The sequence below is a fragment of the Protomyctophum parallelum genome (assembly GCF_964188405.1).
Source record: "Protomyctophum parallelum genome assembly, chromosome: 11".
NCBI lineage: Eukaryota > Metazoa > Chordata > Actinopteri > Myctophiformes > Myctophidae > Protomyctophum > Protomyctophum parallelum.
In genome coordinates, this window is record NC_139707.1 from 24,982,509 (window position 1) to 24,999,612 (window position 17,104).

Genomic DNA, 17,104 nt, shown 5'->3' on the forward strand with positions numbered 1-17,104 from the left:
AGAGACAGACAGAACAAAATAAAGAAAGCGAGATTAAATTGAAACAGAAAGAAATGCAAAACGAAATCAACATACAGATATTTTGGTTCCGCTTGACTTGGATAAAATGGGAACACTTTCCCGATATGGAGAGAGGAATTTTCCCTGTGCCGTGTGCTCATTAATCAGAACGCAGACTCTGTCTGTTGTTTAATGGTATATTATTCACCAAGCGTCCGTGTTCAATCAACCTTTTATTTCAGACCTCAACAAGAAATCATTCAATGGAAGCCCCTCAATTAGTGAATCCACCATCTATGCAGAACAACACAAGCATGAATAATAAAAGTGTTTACCACATCTATGAGCCTGGGGGAAGCTAGCCCCGGCTAATTGCATAGTCAAGCTGCAGTGTGTGTGTGTGTATGTGTGTGCACGCGATCCAACTGTACACTCAGAAACACCAACAGTATCCAGGCAGAACTCAAGTCATGTGACCACTCTCACACACATTGCTGAATATAGCTGCGTTACTCAGACAGACCAGCAGGTGGTAGCAAAGAGCTAAGAGAATGAAGAACGGGTACCAGCTTTGTCTCCCAGTAAACGGTGGCCATGCTGGAATCCATACTGGGTTGGAATGGTTTGCCTGATGCAGCAGCATTGACGTATGGAGCAGAGAGTGTGTTGTTAGGGAAATATAATGATTCCCTTAGTTAGTTCATAGATAACACACTTTAAATGTACTTCTTTATCTACAGGATGTGTATGCGTGTGATTCAGAGTTCTGTTCCTACATACCAGACTCTGATTCACTCCTTTTTCTGCTCTAAGGGCCTAAAAACGCCAAGGCCACGTTTTATCTTTTGTCTTCTGGTTCGAGCTGGTTGCTCGCTGGCACTGACAGTGAGATTTACCACTCGGCCGGAAAGACACACCCTCTCCTGTTTTTTGTTCAATCCATATATACGACTGTATCTGCTTTTATGCCTCATGTTATATGCAACTGTCTCCATAAGAGGTACTTGCGTTCTCATCAGTCGACTTGATCTTCTGTTTTAATAAACAACCACTCATGAGGCCAAACAGCTTTCAGACCAGACTTTATTTCACACTGCGCTGAAAAGTTCCTCTGACAGTGTTTAATGTGCTGTTCTCTCACAGAAAGACAGATCCTGGGTCAACCTAGTGGTTGTGGGTTCTCTCCTACACCAGGGAAACCTTTTCAGGTCGATTCTTCCTACTACACGATTCTACAAATACCGTCCAAATCAGTAGTTCTCAGACTTTTTCAAAAAGGTTCAAAATTGCAGATGTACAAGTTTGCAGCGCATGTGAACTTGTATATCTGCTAAAACGACAACATTTAAAATGACACAGACGCTTTCCTGGTTTAAATGTGTTAAAACGTGGCGCAAAGCCACGCATTTCGAGCTTGTAGATCTGCCACTTTTGAATTTGATTAACGGTTTTGAATATATGAGGTTTCCACCCCGACAGTCAGAGACCATAATGCATTATTGCACAGGCCTCTTGTTATACATACCGGTATATATATATATATATATATATATATGCGTGTGACGTGTGTGTGTATGTGTTAAATTGATTTGTTGATACAGTATATAAAAAGACACCGGTTTCTCAATTATATATATCGACAGAATAATAGGCGAGAATATAATGGAAAAATTACATTAAACGCAGGCCTAGGACCTGTATCTCAAAAGAACATATACAACGGGTCCTCACGCCTTCGATTCATATCCACGTGGATTGCGACAGTAGGTAATACAGAGGACACAGAGACTGAGAGGGTGGTGTGTGTGTGTGCGCGTGTGTGTCAGGGGGATTAGGAACCTGCAGGCATCGCCATAGATCCCCTCCTTTGCTAATCCCCCCCCCCCCCCCCCTCTCCCTCCTTTATCCATCCTTCCCTTGGTGCAAAGCACTCAGCATAGCACATTCTCACACACACACACACACACACACACACACACACACCTGGGTCCAGCCGATGACATGAGGGTAGCTGGTTTGAGCAGGTCCCAGGAGTCTTGCCTGTCTGGGCGACCGCTCACAGACAAAGATGAGTTACTACCCATGCGGCCACTACGCACCTTCAACCTAGAGAGAGAGAGACAGAGAGAGAGAGAGAGAGAGACAGACAGACAGACAGACAGACAGACAGACAGACAGACAGACAGACAGACAGACAGACAGACAGACAGACAGACAGACAGACAGACAGACAGACAGACAGACAGAGTAATTAGACCTACTGTACCACACAGCAGTTCAGTACAGCATTACATTCAAATGTTCACAGAACTCTGACAAAGACCCGTTTCTGGCGTTTCTTTTGTTCCTGAAATTCCTAACCACTCGGACCACCCCTAGCTTCCCTACTCTGGGGGGGAATATTCACCGAAAATAGCCAACCTACAAGCCTAGCTTAGAGGTCGGCTATTTAGAGATTATAGGTGGGTTATTTGTTATTACATCGCCCATTGTTTGGTGGAAGAAGGGAAAAACACTCTTGTATGATGAAGTAGGACATTCATTTTATGTCATTTGGAGATACAAGTTTTCTGCCTGAACAGAAACGATATAAAGCCATGAGTCACAGGAGAAAGATCAAATATTATCCCCTTATGCACCATGAGTCCAAGTCAATATGAACATGAATTCTCGTACTTGGAAAGATAAGACACTATTAGCAATGTGCAATTTACAAAACACAACATAATACTGTAAGACTGAATGTAGAACGGGGAGGGGAAGGGAGGGGGGAATGTGCCTAATCGCCTACTCTGCCAACCATATTTAATACGTCTGCTTCTTCTAATCCCCCTCCCAGTCCCCATGGCAATGATGCCTGTTTTACATTCCCTAAAAAAAAAAAGCTGTCAAAATAACAAAATAACATAACAATGTCCATGCCTGTCACTCACAGCACACAGCCTGCAGGATGGAGTGGCGCTGATGTCACAGCCGAGTTATGCCAAGACGCCTCATGAATATGCATGTGGACTAATCAGCATTTTGGAGAGGTTGGAGGGGGGGGGTTTGGGGGTTATTGGGCGGGGGGAAAAGGTGTTCCGGCGCATCCAATGTAGTTATTGCTAGTCGCAAGCTCCTGTTAATATTTTTCATTGGTTAAAGTTTCCCTTTAAAAAAAAGCCGATCTACAAGGTTAGGACGCAGTGCGTCGCCACACATTGTGAGCTTGCAGATTGGACCATTTTGATACTTTTGCACGACAGACCTGTACTCCGAAAGAAGGGCAATCGTTTACAAAAAAACAAAAGTCATAACAGGACAAAAGTCATACGCATGGAGATAAAAGGTTTCTGCCTGACAGCAACGAAGAGGGAGTAGAGAAGAGGCCCGGTCACATTCCAAGACAGACACACACTGATAAAAGCTGCCACTGAGATTTTAGACGATGTCCCCACAATGACAATTTACTGATGTCTCTCTCCATTGGCTTAAACTGGTACACAACATCTGGTTCGGGACCTATTTGTGGGCTGCGGACACATTATTATGGGTACGTTTATTTATTGTTTCCTACATTTTGTTTTAAATTACAATTATATATATATATATAAAAAACATGAAAAGACATTCCCAATAAGCATTCAAATAAATCTGGAATTAAACTAAATCTAAGAAATTCCATAAATTAGAAAACAAATGTTTAAGTAGTGAAAATAGCTGATCTACAAGCTCACAACGTGAAGCGAAGAGACGCGTTGTGAGCTTGTAGATCTGCTATTTTCACTAGTTTGGGTCCCAGGAGACTAATCTCTCTTTTGGGTCTCGACCTGAAAAGTTTGGGAACCATCGTCTTAAAGCATATCGTCGGTGTTGGGCAGAAACCGCTCATCTCCATGTTTTTTTTGCAAATTAACACCCTACCCTACCTGATCATACTACAGCATCACACAAAACTATCAGATCTGATACTATTGTTATTTACTTTTAAATCCTGAAACGTAACAGTTTAGGAAATATGAGGTTTGTACCGACAAAGATAATGTTGTTCAATTTCCAAATATGAGAGACATTCAAAATAGTGGCATGCCACCTTGTTACCAATTCAGCAAATAAAGTTTATGGTTCCAATAGCTGCTTAATTTTTCCATGACAGTTTCACGACAGTTTCTACATTATGAGATTATGAGAAAATTGTTGTTTTATGAAAACATTCAGGATGGGGCTAGTGTTAGGATTAGACATTGAGGTTCACGTGCTCATAATGTGCAGAACTGCTATTTTCCACAATTTTACAAATTGAGAAAAATAAATAGAAAATAATAATATTCATAAAATTGCTGTCCTAAAATGTCCTCACAAATATGGAAATACAAGCATGTGTGTGTGTGTGTGTGTGTGTGTGCGTGCACCTGGCAGCAGCCTCCTGCAGGTTACAGTTCTTGTCTCCGGAAATGACAGCGTGTTCATCCACAGACACAGAGCCCTGGAGGAGGGAGAGGAGAGGAGAGGGTGAGTAGAGGAGAGGGTGAGGAGAGGAGAGGAGAGGAGAGGAGAGGAGAGGAGAGGAGAGGAGAGGGTGAGGAGAGGAGAGGAGAGGAGAGGAGAGGAGAGGAGAGGAGAGGAGAGGAGAGGAGAGGAGAGGAGAGGAGAGGAGAGGAGAGGAGAGGAGAGGAGAGGAGAGGAGAGGAGAGGAGAGGAGAGGAGAGGAGGAGAGGGTGAGTAGAGGAGAGGGTGAGGAGAGGAGAGGAGAGGAGAGGAGAGGAGAGGAGAGGAGAGGAGAGGAGAGGAGAGGAGAGGAGAGGAGAGGAGAGGAGAGGAGAGGAGAGGAGAGGAGAGGAGAGGAGAGGAGAGGAGAGGAGAGGAGAGGAGAGGAGAGGAGAGGAGAGGAGAGGAGAGGAGAGGAGAGGAGAGGAGAGGAGAGGAGAGGAGAGGAGAGGAGAGGAGAGGAGAGGAGAGGAGAGGAGAGGGTGAGGAGAGGGTGAGGAGAGGGTGAGGAGAGGAGAGGAGAGGAGAGGAGAGGAGAGGAGAGGAGAGGAGAGGAGAGGAGAGGAGAGGAGAGGAGAGGAGAGGAGAGGAGAGGAGAGGAGAGGAGAGGAGAGGAGAGGAGAGGAGAGGAGAGGAGAGGAGAGGAGAGGAGAGGAGAGGAGAGGGTGAGTAGAGGGTGAGTAGAGGAGTGAAGAGGGTGAGTAGAGGAGTGAAGAGGGTGAGTAGAGGAGAGGAGAGGAGAATGTGAGAACTCACAGAGTTCAGTGAGTTGATTTATGACCAGTGATGGAGCCGTTTTAACGTTGCAGAGTTTATAAAAGGGTAGGAGTGAACCTAGAGAGGACCGCCCGCCGATCCAAGCCGCTCCAGTTTGGGGCCACACACCACATGTTTGAGCATGCCCGGTGGCCCCGGTCTCACTGACTGGACAGACGCAAAGAAATCCTCACACCGCAACGGACGTGCACAGTGCACGTCCCGGATCAAGATTTCATTAAAAGTATCCTATATTAAATTTCCGAGAATTCCACGGCCGCAATTTTGTGCCCATGGAGCACACAACTTTGTGCGCCAGTTCCGGTGGACCAGTCCAGTCATAGACTAGGTAGATAGGGCATCTGCACTCCAGCTTGTGATGGTATCATCCCCCCCCAAAAAAAGAACAGAGCTACAAGCCAACAGCACATTGACATACGGTGTGCCGTTAGCTTGGATGTCCGTTCTTTTCCCCAAGCCCTGTTGGTTGTTCCTCCAGCAAAACTAAAGGTGTTGGAGCCTTTGCTAGTTTCTCCCCGTAGGCTATGGAACGACCTCACCTACCACCTGAAATCTGTGGCCTCTATGGACCTTTTTTTTTTAACTTTAAAAGACCCACTTTTTCAGACAGGCATTATCGTCCTGTATTGATTTCTTGATTTTCACCAGTACCGATTGTTCCGTTTTCATGTGTCCTTGCTTTATTGTAATGTTTTGCTTTTTTTTGTCAGACTACGGAGTATGAACTAACACTGTAGTACTACGGAGTATAACCCATTTAGACCGTTCGATTCTACAAATGTCTTCTAGTTTTCAGAAAAACCTCATGTCTCTATGTCAGCGGTTCTCAAACAATTTTCATGTCAAAGACCCCAGAACTGATATGTAATTGGCCGCCGACCCACAGCTGAAAATATGTTGATCTAGGGACCACCCCAGAAGCAAAGATTTTAGGTAAAAATGATTTTTCAACAGCTAAAAGTATAACATAATGCTTAAAACGCTGTGGTACTAATGGAGTGTAAATGAACACCTTGAGGGCAGCAGCTTCTGCCTGGGCCTTTAGGATGTTACTCTTCAGGTCCTCTGGGGGGGGCAGTGGAGCGAGCACCGTGACCGGACCGCTGCCCACGCTGTTCAGAACACACTTCTCTGTCAGCTTCACCATGTCCTCCTGGGGGCACACACGTGCACACAAACACACGCACACACATATTGGCCCGTCACGGATATTACATAATTGTCTAATCATTAATTAGCAATTATTAAATTGTTTCTATGTTGAAAATACATTTTCAAATATATATATAAAAAAAACTGAAATAGCTGATCTACACACTTACAATGCATCACTTTATGGTGCGTTGTACACTATACTTTTCAAGTATAACATAATAAATTATGTCAATAATGTCTCTATACTCAAGTTACTCACAGGCACTGGTCTCACTTCCTTCCTAGACTACATGTCTCAGTAAAACAGCCCTCCCCCCTCTCCACAAGGAGGAGCAGTGCACCAAAGCATTATGGGAATTGTAGTCCATGTAGGACCATGTTTACATCGAAAATAGCAGGAAGATAGACTGTCACTAGACCGTCACCTGGTTGTTCAGGACCATGTTTACATTGACGCTGGGTCGTAGAGAAGCAGCCAGAGAATTGCCCTCCAACTCCAACTGCTTCAGACGAGCTGCTGCGTCTGACACACACACACACACACACACACACACACACACACACACACACACACACACACACACACACACACACACACACACACACACACACACACACACACACACACACACACACACACACACACACACACACACACACACACACACACACACACACACACACACACACACACACACACGTATTTGGTCCCAATTCTGTTCCGCGACGAAAAGCATACAAAGTGACGCGTTTCGAGCTTCTAGATCCGCTACTCTTGATGCTTTAGAATTTGAATGGTTTACAATTTAGGCTTTTAGCAGACTTTTACAGTAAGCAAAAACAACACAAGGATCCTTCCGGACAGCAATTTTACACAAATGTTAAGCTGTTTAAGGGTAATAGTTGTGATACACACACAGTAGCCTAGTCTTGGTGTGTGTGTGTGTGTGCCTGCCTACCGGTGAGACATAGTCCCTCGTCTCCAGCGATGCTGGATGATGACTGGGCACCGCTTGGCCCCGCCTCCTCAGTCGCCACCACTATGGGAACAGCAGGGGTCCTAATGACATCATCAACACAGGTCTCCAGCAGATCAGCCACCATGGTCATACTAGAGAGAGAGAGACAGAGAGAGAGAGAGTGTTAAGTATTTGTTTTAAAGATTCATAATGGGTTGCACGGCCATGTTAAGCACAGAAAACTAAAGGTCAACAAACTCAACACGTTGCAGTGCTTGGACATTAACAACTTAAAGGACAACCTTTTTTCAACCAAGGTTCATGTTGACAAACTGACATATTGAGCCTACAACACACAGTATGGCATCCCTCTAGTATCCCCCTTCACATTCAGTAGATCCCGTGATCTTTTGTGGCCAGATGAAATTTCCTGGGGTCTAGTAGGACTATAGTAAATAACAAAGAAATAACCATACAATCTTATTATTAATCATCTAATTAATCTTATATTTAGCCAAATAGCTAATATCGTTAAAACGAAAGGAAGCCGTAAATGGAAAAGCAAAAACAAAATTGTCCTTTAAACGCCAACATCCGTATTGTGAAAATGAAAGCTTGTCGATCGGCTATTTTCCGTGAAAGATTTCCCCGCGCTCAACCATATTGGGTTTAAGTGGTTCTGTATTTTCTGTGCTCGACGCCGGCATACAAGCAGAAATAAATGGGGTTTTAAAATGCATAACAGTAACTGACATGATGACTATCAAACTCACCTGTGGCCTGCATGGCGGTGAATGGATTCTCCCTCGTTAGCACAACTGATAAATGGTGACAGGATTCAAACAGTAGACATTTTATAACGTCTTGTCAACATTGGATGTGTAATAATTAAGTAATGATTGTTTCTACTAACCAATACCAAACGATTGCTGTACTATCTTGAGTAATGTAGGGGCCATTTAGACAAAAAACAACGAACCCAAGGAAAGATGACATGGTAACAGTGTGGCCTGTGTGTATGTCATAACACACACACACACACACACACACACACACACACACACACACACACACACACACACACACACACTTTAGCTGGTGCCACATTGCACAATAGTATAATTGACAAGATACCGTGACTGCCGGGATTGTTTAACGGTGCCGGAGATTAGCTGGTAACAGACGGACGGACGGACACACGGACGGACGGAGTGCAAAACATACAGTACTCTCTCCCCATGCCATCGGCCTGGTGGAGACAACAAATAGCGGGATTGGCGTATTATGCGTGGAAAGACAATGGAATAAATGTCGTGGAACGCGGGTTACGAGTTCCATTTTTAACTATTTTTAAAAACATTTAAAAATAGCCGATCTACATCGGCACGTTGTGACCTTGAAGAGCGGCTATTTGAAATATTTAAAAATATTTTTCAAAATAGTAAAAAAGGCAAAGAAGTTTAGGAATAAGGGGTAAGGCACCAGCATAAATAGGGCCCTTTGAGTTAAAACCTGAAAATGAGAGCAATTCGGATGAAAAGTCTATGCTTGGTTGTGCGGTGGTGGTCATGAAAGAAGTGTGGGTACAACCGTAATATCCCATAATAATATCCCATTGGAAATGAATGGTTGTCTGTCCAAAATATTAGTTTAAAGAAAAGAGGGAAAAAAAGGCCCAATATGAAAGGTTAGATTTTCCCTGAGGCTCAGTTCATCCTGCGGTTTTCACGTCTTTGTTGGGAGCAATAAGTTGTGTGGGGAAGACGTATTGTCATATTACAGCCATCAAAGGCATATCCTTCAGCCAGACATTTAATATCGTCTCCGTCGGGTGGAAACCTCATATGTCCAAAACGGGCTACTTTTCGGCTGGGCGAGTGGTCCAGGCGCATGCCACATATAGGCTCTGGCCTGACAGCGTGTCCGAGTCCCGTTCATGACGACCTTTGCTGCATGTCTCTCCCCTTCTCTCTCTCTCACTCTTTCCTGTCTATCTTCACTTGAAACTATCAATAAAGGCAGAAAAGCCAAAAACAAATCTTTAAAATGTATCAGCTTGTGTATGTGCTAATTTTTTTTCTTTCAAATTAGTTTTTGGCTAATCTGCCTTTATTGATAGTGAAGTGAAGATGGACAGGAAAGAGTGAGAGAGAGGGGAGAGACATGCAGCAAAGGTCGCCATGAACAGTACTCGAACACACGACTTGCTGTCAGGCCAAAGCCAATAATGGCATACACCTGGACCACTACTTGGCCAGCGGGCACCCCTGTATCTGCTACTTTTGTGTGATGTTGTGATCAAGTAGGGGCGTTATTAATAATTTAAAAAAAAACACACACACAAAACGTTATGTGGAGATAGGAGGTTTCTGCCCGACAACAGCGATATAGTGGTTTTCACAGAAGCTCTTTTATCAACTCTAGGAGGTATTCATACATCTGTACTGTAGCCTGGAGGTACAGGCATATGAGATGTATATTACTACATACATACTGCATGGAGACTGGAGGGAATGAGGAACAGCCCCCCTCTCAAGTGCGCATGTGCAAGCGCACACAGCATTGGTAAATAGTACTGTACATAGCTGCACATGTTATGACAAACAATAGAGCATGAGCGCGTGCGTGCGCACACACACACACACAAACCTCTGATGCCTCCCACAGTACTTTTTACACATTTCATGTAAGACAAGATTTGATTGATTGATGTATGAACAATAGTTATATGAATAACGTATTAACCAGACATGTTTTCCAAAACAAGATTAATTCCTTTTCTTGGAAAACTACAATAGGTCACCATGACTGTACTGTATGTATCAGGATACATATTAGGACGTATCACAATAACTGCTGATAAATGTGATAATTCACTGATAAAACAGACGTGGCAAATGCAATTAGATACTGTAAAGTGATAATGTTAGTGTTTGCCAGTGACAGAAATTGATTTTTTTCTCACGAGAAGTCACATCAGCACACATCACTCTCTATGATAGTGGTTCCCAAAGTGTGGGTCTGGGGACCCCCAGGGGTCCCTGTCTACATGTCGAAGTTGCCCATTGCAGTCAGAACTGCAGCATCACTCCCAATCTTCCGCCGTAGTCTGAAAACCCACCTATGTACTGTATAGCATAGTAGTATATATATAGCTTATATGTATAGTCTCATAATATAGATATTCCACTGTTACTTTCTTAGCTTACGCATGTTTTATGATAAATGCTTTTGTGATGTATTCCCATGCTTTTGTTCCTGATTATTGTAAATCGCTCTGGATTAAGAGCGTTTGCTAAATGCCTAAATTGTAAATTGAAGTGTCCTTGGGCAAGACACTGAACCCCAAATTGCTCACGATGTGCTGGTCGGTACCTTGCATGGCTTCCGCCGCAATCGGTGTATGAATGTGTGTGTGAATGGGTGAATGTAATGCACAATCTATGTAAAGCGCATTGGATAAAGGCGCTATATAAATGCACCATTTAAGCACTGCATATTGAATTGCATTTTTATAGCGTTTTCCTAGTACTCAAAGCGCTTTACAATGGTTCATTCATTCAAACTATACAATGGGAGGTGGCAAACAGTCAACGCCAGCGTCCTCACTTAGTTACCACACCAATGGTGGCAAGCTAGCACCGACCAACTCATTGGAGGCAATGTAGGATTCAGTGTCTTGCCCAAGGACACTTTGACATGTGGACATGAGGAGCTGGGATACGAACCACCGGCCCACGGATCATTGGACGACGTGCTCTACCTCCTGAGCCACAGCTCCATTGTCCACCTGACCTGTACATGCCTAGTCCCAAGAGCCGATGAGAGAGCCACAGCGTGACACAGCATTAAACAACCGATGGATATCAGACAAATTCACTCACTTGTGGAAACTTGTGGAAAGCCTTCACAGAAATTATGTTTAAGCTCACTCCTTAGCCATAACATGACAGGGGTTTATTGGTAGGGGAACTATCGATGAACAAAGATGGCGAGGTTGTGCCCAAATGTGTCATGTTACATTGCTGACAGTACCACATATGTAACAGAACATATGCACGGTTCACTCACACACACGAGTAGGCATCTCTTTATTCTCCTGTACTACACTAAACACATACAGATTCTGGATATACTGTATATATGCAGAATAGACATACTACATCCTTTGGTCACAGTTATATTGTAAACAGTTAACTAAATTTTGTTAAAAAAATCATCTTCATTGGTTCAGCTGTGCAAGTAACAGTTGTGCAATTCCATTTCATCTTTGCATAGGTTGGGGATCGGGAACCGGAGGAACCGGAGGAACCGGAATAGATTCTGTCACATTTGGAACCGTTGCCGTTACCGGTGTAGTGTACAAATGGCACGAATTAGTTAAGACGTTAAGGAATCATTATAATTCTAAAGGATCCCAAACCTATCTTTGCAGCCAAGTAAATGTGTCCTACTGTAAATCTAAACCGAAGCAGAAATGAAAGTTCAAAAATATTTTTTCGTGAGTGGAAATGACGAACAGACAACAACTTCCGGAATCGGCATTCAGGGGCTGTAATTCCGGACTCTATACCGTATGCTAGCATTCAGAGATTGTGGAATAGTCTGCCTATGCGAGGAGACTTTTTTTCAGAAGGGGGTGGAGGGTAGTTAAAGTAATGTACAATATATTATCTTCTAAGTTAGTGACTTACTTGTATAACCAAATTGTTACAATAATTCACCTCACAGGAGAAGTTACAAATCACCCAAACTTCACACAGAGCAGCCTCTCAAATCTGATCCGACACAGTATACAGAAAAATAAAACAAAAAAATGCGGAGTTACTTCATTAGTAATAGAATACCAAAGTCCTTTTTGTATTGGGTTTCCCATAGGGGAATCTTAGATTGTGTCATATAAGAACTGTGTTCATATACTGGGTCGTATTACAGGGGTTTTCAACTGATTGTGAACCAGGGACCACCACCTTGACTAAGAATCAACCTGGGGACCACTGTTGTGTTGCAATGGGATATGGGCTAAGATTAGTGCTTTCGTAACACTTGCTATGGAATACTGTTTCCTAATAATGATGACTCAATGAGGTAACTGGTACACTTACCCTTTTCTGTGGAATTTTTTAACCTCAGACTTCCCAGTAATTCTGACAACATTGACACACTTCTACGGAACAGTGCACAAAAGGTTTAGTGCACTGTTCCGTGGAAGAAAATACAAAATCTTCACTTTGCTACATTACTAAATGCATGGTCAGGGACCACACGCAATACCTTCACGGACCACCAGTGGTCCACGGACCACCTGTTGAAAACCCCTGGTTTATTATATTGAGTTACAGTTGTAACGTCTGTGTTATTTTGTACTGATAAAATGTGTAAAAAAATTTACTGTCAGTTGGTGCTTCATGTCCACAAGAGTAAAATGTCCGGGGTGATTTGTTTATATGACGCGATCTAAAAGCTCTAAGGAGACTTTGGTGCTATTTAATTACACTTACACCACTCTTGACTTGGTAAAGTAATAATGTCACAGTCAAAAATGACTTTACTGCCCAACACTGTAGACTGGCCTCAACCAGCACTGTACCACTGTAGCTGTGCCAAAGTCAAAAACATACATAGCATATTGGGAAAATAGAAAACATTAAATAAAGGCAAATTAATTTAGATCAATTTAGGTATTAGTCATGGTTTGTTCATTAACTCGAGATTTCTTTTGAAGCAACCATGAAATGTAGAAAAAACTAAAATAACTTTAATTAAATTCATTCAAGCTTAATGTGTAAAGCAGTAATATAATTACATATTATTCAGAACAAAAAACAAAATATATTGGACAAATTCAAATGAAAGCGAGAAATACACAAATCCTTCAACATATACACACAGTGTGTGAGCTATCGTTACTTCCTTCAACAGAGTTGAGAGTGGATGTCAATCCCAACATGTTACATTGATGCCACCTCAACACTGAATACTCAGTCTCACCATGAGAGAGAGAGAGAGAGGCATGGGGAGAGAGTGACGCTTCGAACGGAAAGCGAGTGGCGCGTGCGTTCTCGCTTGGATCAGCAGGGATCGTGAAAGCGTGAAAAGAAGAGCTGAATACAATCGAGCTCCTGTGGGCCGCGGGTGCGTGCAAAAACGTCCAAAATAATCGCTAAGCAGGCATTACGACGCCATCACAGCTAGTCAACTAAATCAACTGTAGATTAACATCTGATATTTTAGTCAACTAAAACTAGACTAAAACGAAAACATTTCAGGTTTGAATTTTATTCTAAAAACTATGACTAAAACGTCATCCAAATTTGCTGTCAAAATTAATACTGGTGTGAGTGTGAGTGAGAGAGAAGAGAGAGAGAGATTTTTTTTTCTTCATAAATTAACGCCCCTACTTGATCATACTGCAGCGTCACACGAAAGCGTCAAAAGTAGCTGATACACAAGTTCAACACACGGCGCGAAGCAATGAGTTTAGAGCTTGCAGTAAAGTACAGTATGTCTTTTCAACATGTTTTAGAATGAATTGGCTGACAAGCACCGATTGCAGCACCGCAGGGATGGACATTATAAATGGCCCCGGTGGCCCGGGAGAACTAGTAGACCCTCCGGGCTAGCAGAATGCACCTTCCACATGCCCACGTAACATTAATGCTGTAAAAAAACAGAATTTAAAAGGCAATGTTCCTGGGCCAGGAGCAACAGTGGTAGAGCCAGTCATTTTGAAAAGTCATTGTTGGCCCAGAGGACCAGTGGCAAATGTCCCTTAATGTCTACCCCTGCACCGATATAGAAGTTCCCTGCAGCAGGAACATTGAAGTATACTGTATATATCCTGCACACACAGTGCTGCTATTAGTGCTTGATAACAGCACTGTGTGCCACCAGGATGTATCTTCATATGACCACTGCGCTCTGACTATAGGTGCGTCACCCGTTCAAAACATATCAAAATAAACGTTTTTTTGCCTTCATCAGTGCCTTCATCAGTGATGAAGGCTGGATTTGAACTGCAGTCTTGGTGTGTGCGACCCACTACCCTTTATTTTGCCATCAGGATGTAAAATTAGTCTTATTGGCATTTCGGTACTGACCAATCATCCAGAATGGCAGCGCTTTTCGGCCCCTAACTCAGAAATGAGATACTCAGGAATGAGATGACTCGTCTCATTCCCGAGTTAGGGACAGAAAAGTGCTGCCATCCAGCTCATCGCAGATGAGTGGTGACGTGTTTCATTTGGAATTAAATAGTTTTGGGGATTGGACACCACAGGTTGGAAGGAACGGCAGAGGTGGGCTGAAGGGGGAGGAGAATGGCATTGTAGTAGTCAAGGATGGAGGATGGAGACGGAAAGCATTGTCGTCAGGCAGAAACCTCCCATCTCCATGTTCAAACCTTTTGTGGGTTTTTTGTAAATTAACGCCCTACTTGATTATATACTACAGTGTCACACAAAAGCAGCAAGAGTAGCAGATCGACAAGCTCAAAACGCGTCACAAAGTGAAATTTTGAGCTCGTCGGTCTGCAAGGTTTTGCTGAAAAGTAACAGTTGTTGCTAAGATGTTGCCCCCTCTGTCCACAGCTTAAGTCTGACAGGAAATAATAGGTGGTGAGACAAGCTGGTGGGGGTGAGACACGAGTGTGAGGTGGTCCTGTGGGAAGGGGGGAGTCCATCTCCAGGGGAGCCAGGGGGCTGTGTGGTGGTGGTGGTGCAGATGACCAGGCTGGGTGGAGAGACCAGGATAATGTTTTTATAGTTAATTATAAAAACCAACAAAATAGTTTTTTTTATAGTTAACTAGGCATATAAAAACCAATGAAATAAAAAAACAACACTAGACAAAAAAAAGTATATTTAGTTAGATTTAATTCAAATAAAAATGTGGTTTTACCAAAAAAGAAGAGGCATAGAGCAAGCTGAGTGACAAAGCGAGATGGGGGGGGGGGGGGGGGGGTAAAGAGAGATAAAGATGAGATGTGAATGTAGACTGTATGGATGTATGGATGGCATTGGAAACTGGAAAGTAAAGTAAAGTAAAGAGTGTGCTGGGTTATGAAGTGAAAGAAGGAAGAGGAGACACTGTGGTCCTACAGAACTGCCGTCCTACTATGAAAAGGAGCAGATAATTTATAAGAAAATAATTTATTCATGTATATTGAAGAATATCATTTTCAGTTTTGCTTCGTGGCACGCTGCCGCTTTCGTTCGCACACAGATTTCACACTATGTGTTCCATTTCACATGCTGCCATTTATATTGGCGAAGCAGCACAACACTCAAAGCTCAGCCAATCAGTGAAGTGGACTAGTCGAAGTGGCCAATCGGGGAAGCCGGTGCAGGGGTTGACACTAGCGGTTGGCCGACTCAGACTGCCCGTCTTAAGTAAATAAAACGTTTGGGCAAGGGCGTTTGAATAGGGAAAGCAACTGTCTTTAGTTCACTATAAACACAACACAAGAGGCCTGTGGAATTTAAAATTTGACATAAATGTTGAGGTATGTCCACTGCACAAACGCATCATTTGCACGTAAAGTAAAAATAAAATGTTAAAATGAATAGTAATTAAAATTGTACCTATCACAATTTATTTTTCAGGCAAGTGTACATGACCTTTGGGCAAGTACTTGCCCGACAGGCAGGGGTGAGCAGACGATAGGGCTGTCCTGGGCGCACAGCCATTCACAGTTTTCGCACCTCGCTAACAAAACCTGCAGAAAGTGTTCCCATTATGCAAGTAAATAGAATAAAAATGGGTATAGTATTGTGGGTTAATATTAGGTCCACATTTAAGATTATTTAAATCTGTGATCACTCGTGCACGCAGCATAGGTTCGTTTATTTAACTCTTGGAACTCTGAGTCCTGAAACATACATATCAGAGACGATATGCAAGATCAATCACCACTTTTCCATAGTCATGTCAAGGATCAGGCTTTCTCCATCCGTTAAAAAAAACAATGTATTATAGTTTGTAGTTTGTATAGTTTTAACGCAGAGATTTATTTTATGTTTTGATATTATACTGTTTAGACTGATGATAGGTTTACCTATGATGCTAGATGACAATGTATATGCATTTGATGTATTACCTTGTTTTTACCATGCTTACTGTAAATCGCTCTGGATTAAATGCCTATATTGTAATTGTTGCAAAAATTGTCGAGTGTAGCGAGATGAACATTAGTCTTAACGTGAATATAAATCGGTTCTCTCCAGAGCATCTGTGACCCAATTCTGACCTCTAGGCATGCGTCTGGCTGTCTTCTGGGCATTGTGCAATCTTTGTTTAGAGAGTAGAGACTGAACGCAGTGGAGTCCCAGACGGAAGCTTTTACCCACCCTGACAGCTGTGCTTGCTGCGTTTGACAGGAGACGAACGGGCTGTGGCGCCTGTACTGTACATCTACTGTAACACAGCGTGGAGCCTGTTCAACTTTTAATGACGGGAGACCTTTTAACCCCGACTCTACCACTGGTTAACACGGGTAATTTTAGATTTCATACTCAGCCGTCTATCGCTTTCAAAGAGATTACATTAATAAATAAGTGAGTTATCTAGTCCGATTACGGATACCGTATGTTAGATGCATAATTCGACACAGAGAGCTAGAGCAGTTGACAGAAATACGCAAGAGGCATGGGGTCACACAGAGGGCAGTGGCAGATGCAGAGATATGGAATGAGATAACAGCTGACACACATCACAGATAATATGGCCAGAGGGCAGCCAGGGGCAGA

The 17,104-nt window shown here is 43.0% G+C and overlaps 1 protein-coding gene across 2 annotated transcripts in view; it reads right to left on the reverse strand.

Moving 5' to 3' along the window:
• Positions 1–17,104, reverse strand: part of epb41l5 (erythrocyte membrane protein band 4.1 like 5) — a 70,811-nt gene that overhangs the window by 9,335 nt on the left and 44,372 nt on the right. For both annotated transcript variants that reach the window (XM_083777483.1, XM_083777482.1), the window contains exons 17-21: positions 7,359–7,510; positions 6,825–6,922; positions 6,257–6,397; positions 4,392–4,465; positions 1,984–2,106 (exon numbers count right to left, since the gene is read on the reverse strand). In XM_083777483.1, the coding sequence (XP_083633609.1) occupies positions 1,984–2,106; positions 4,392–4,465; positions 6,257–6,397; positions 6,825–6,922; positions 7,359–7,510 (588 nt within the window). The remainder of the gene's footprint in view (positions 1–1,983; positions 2,107–4,391; positions 4,466–6,256; positions 6,398–6,824; positions 6,923–7,358; positions 7,511–17,104) is intronic.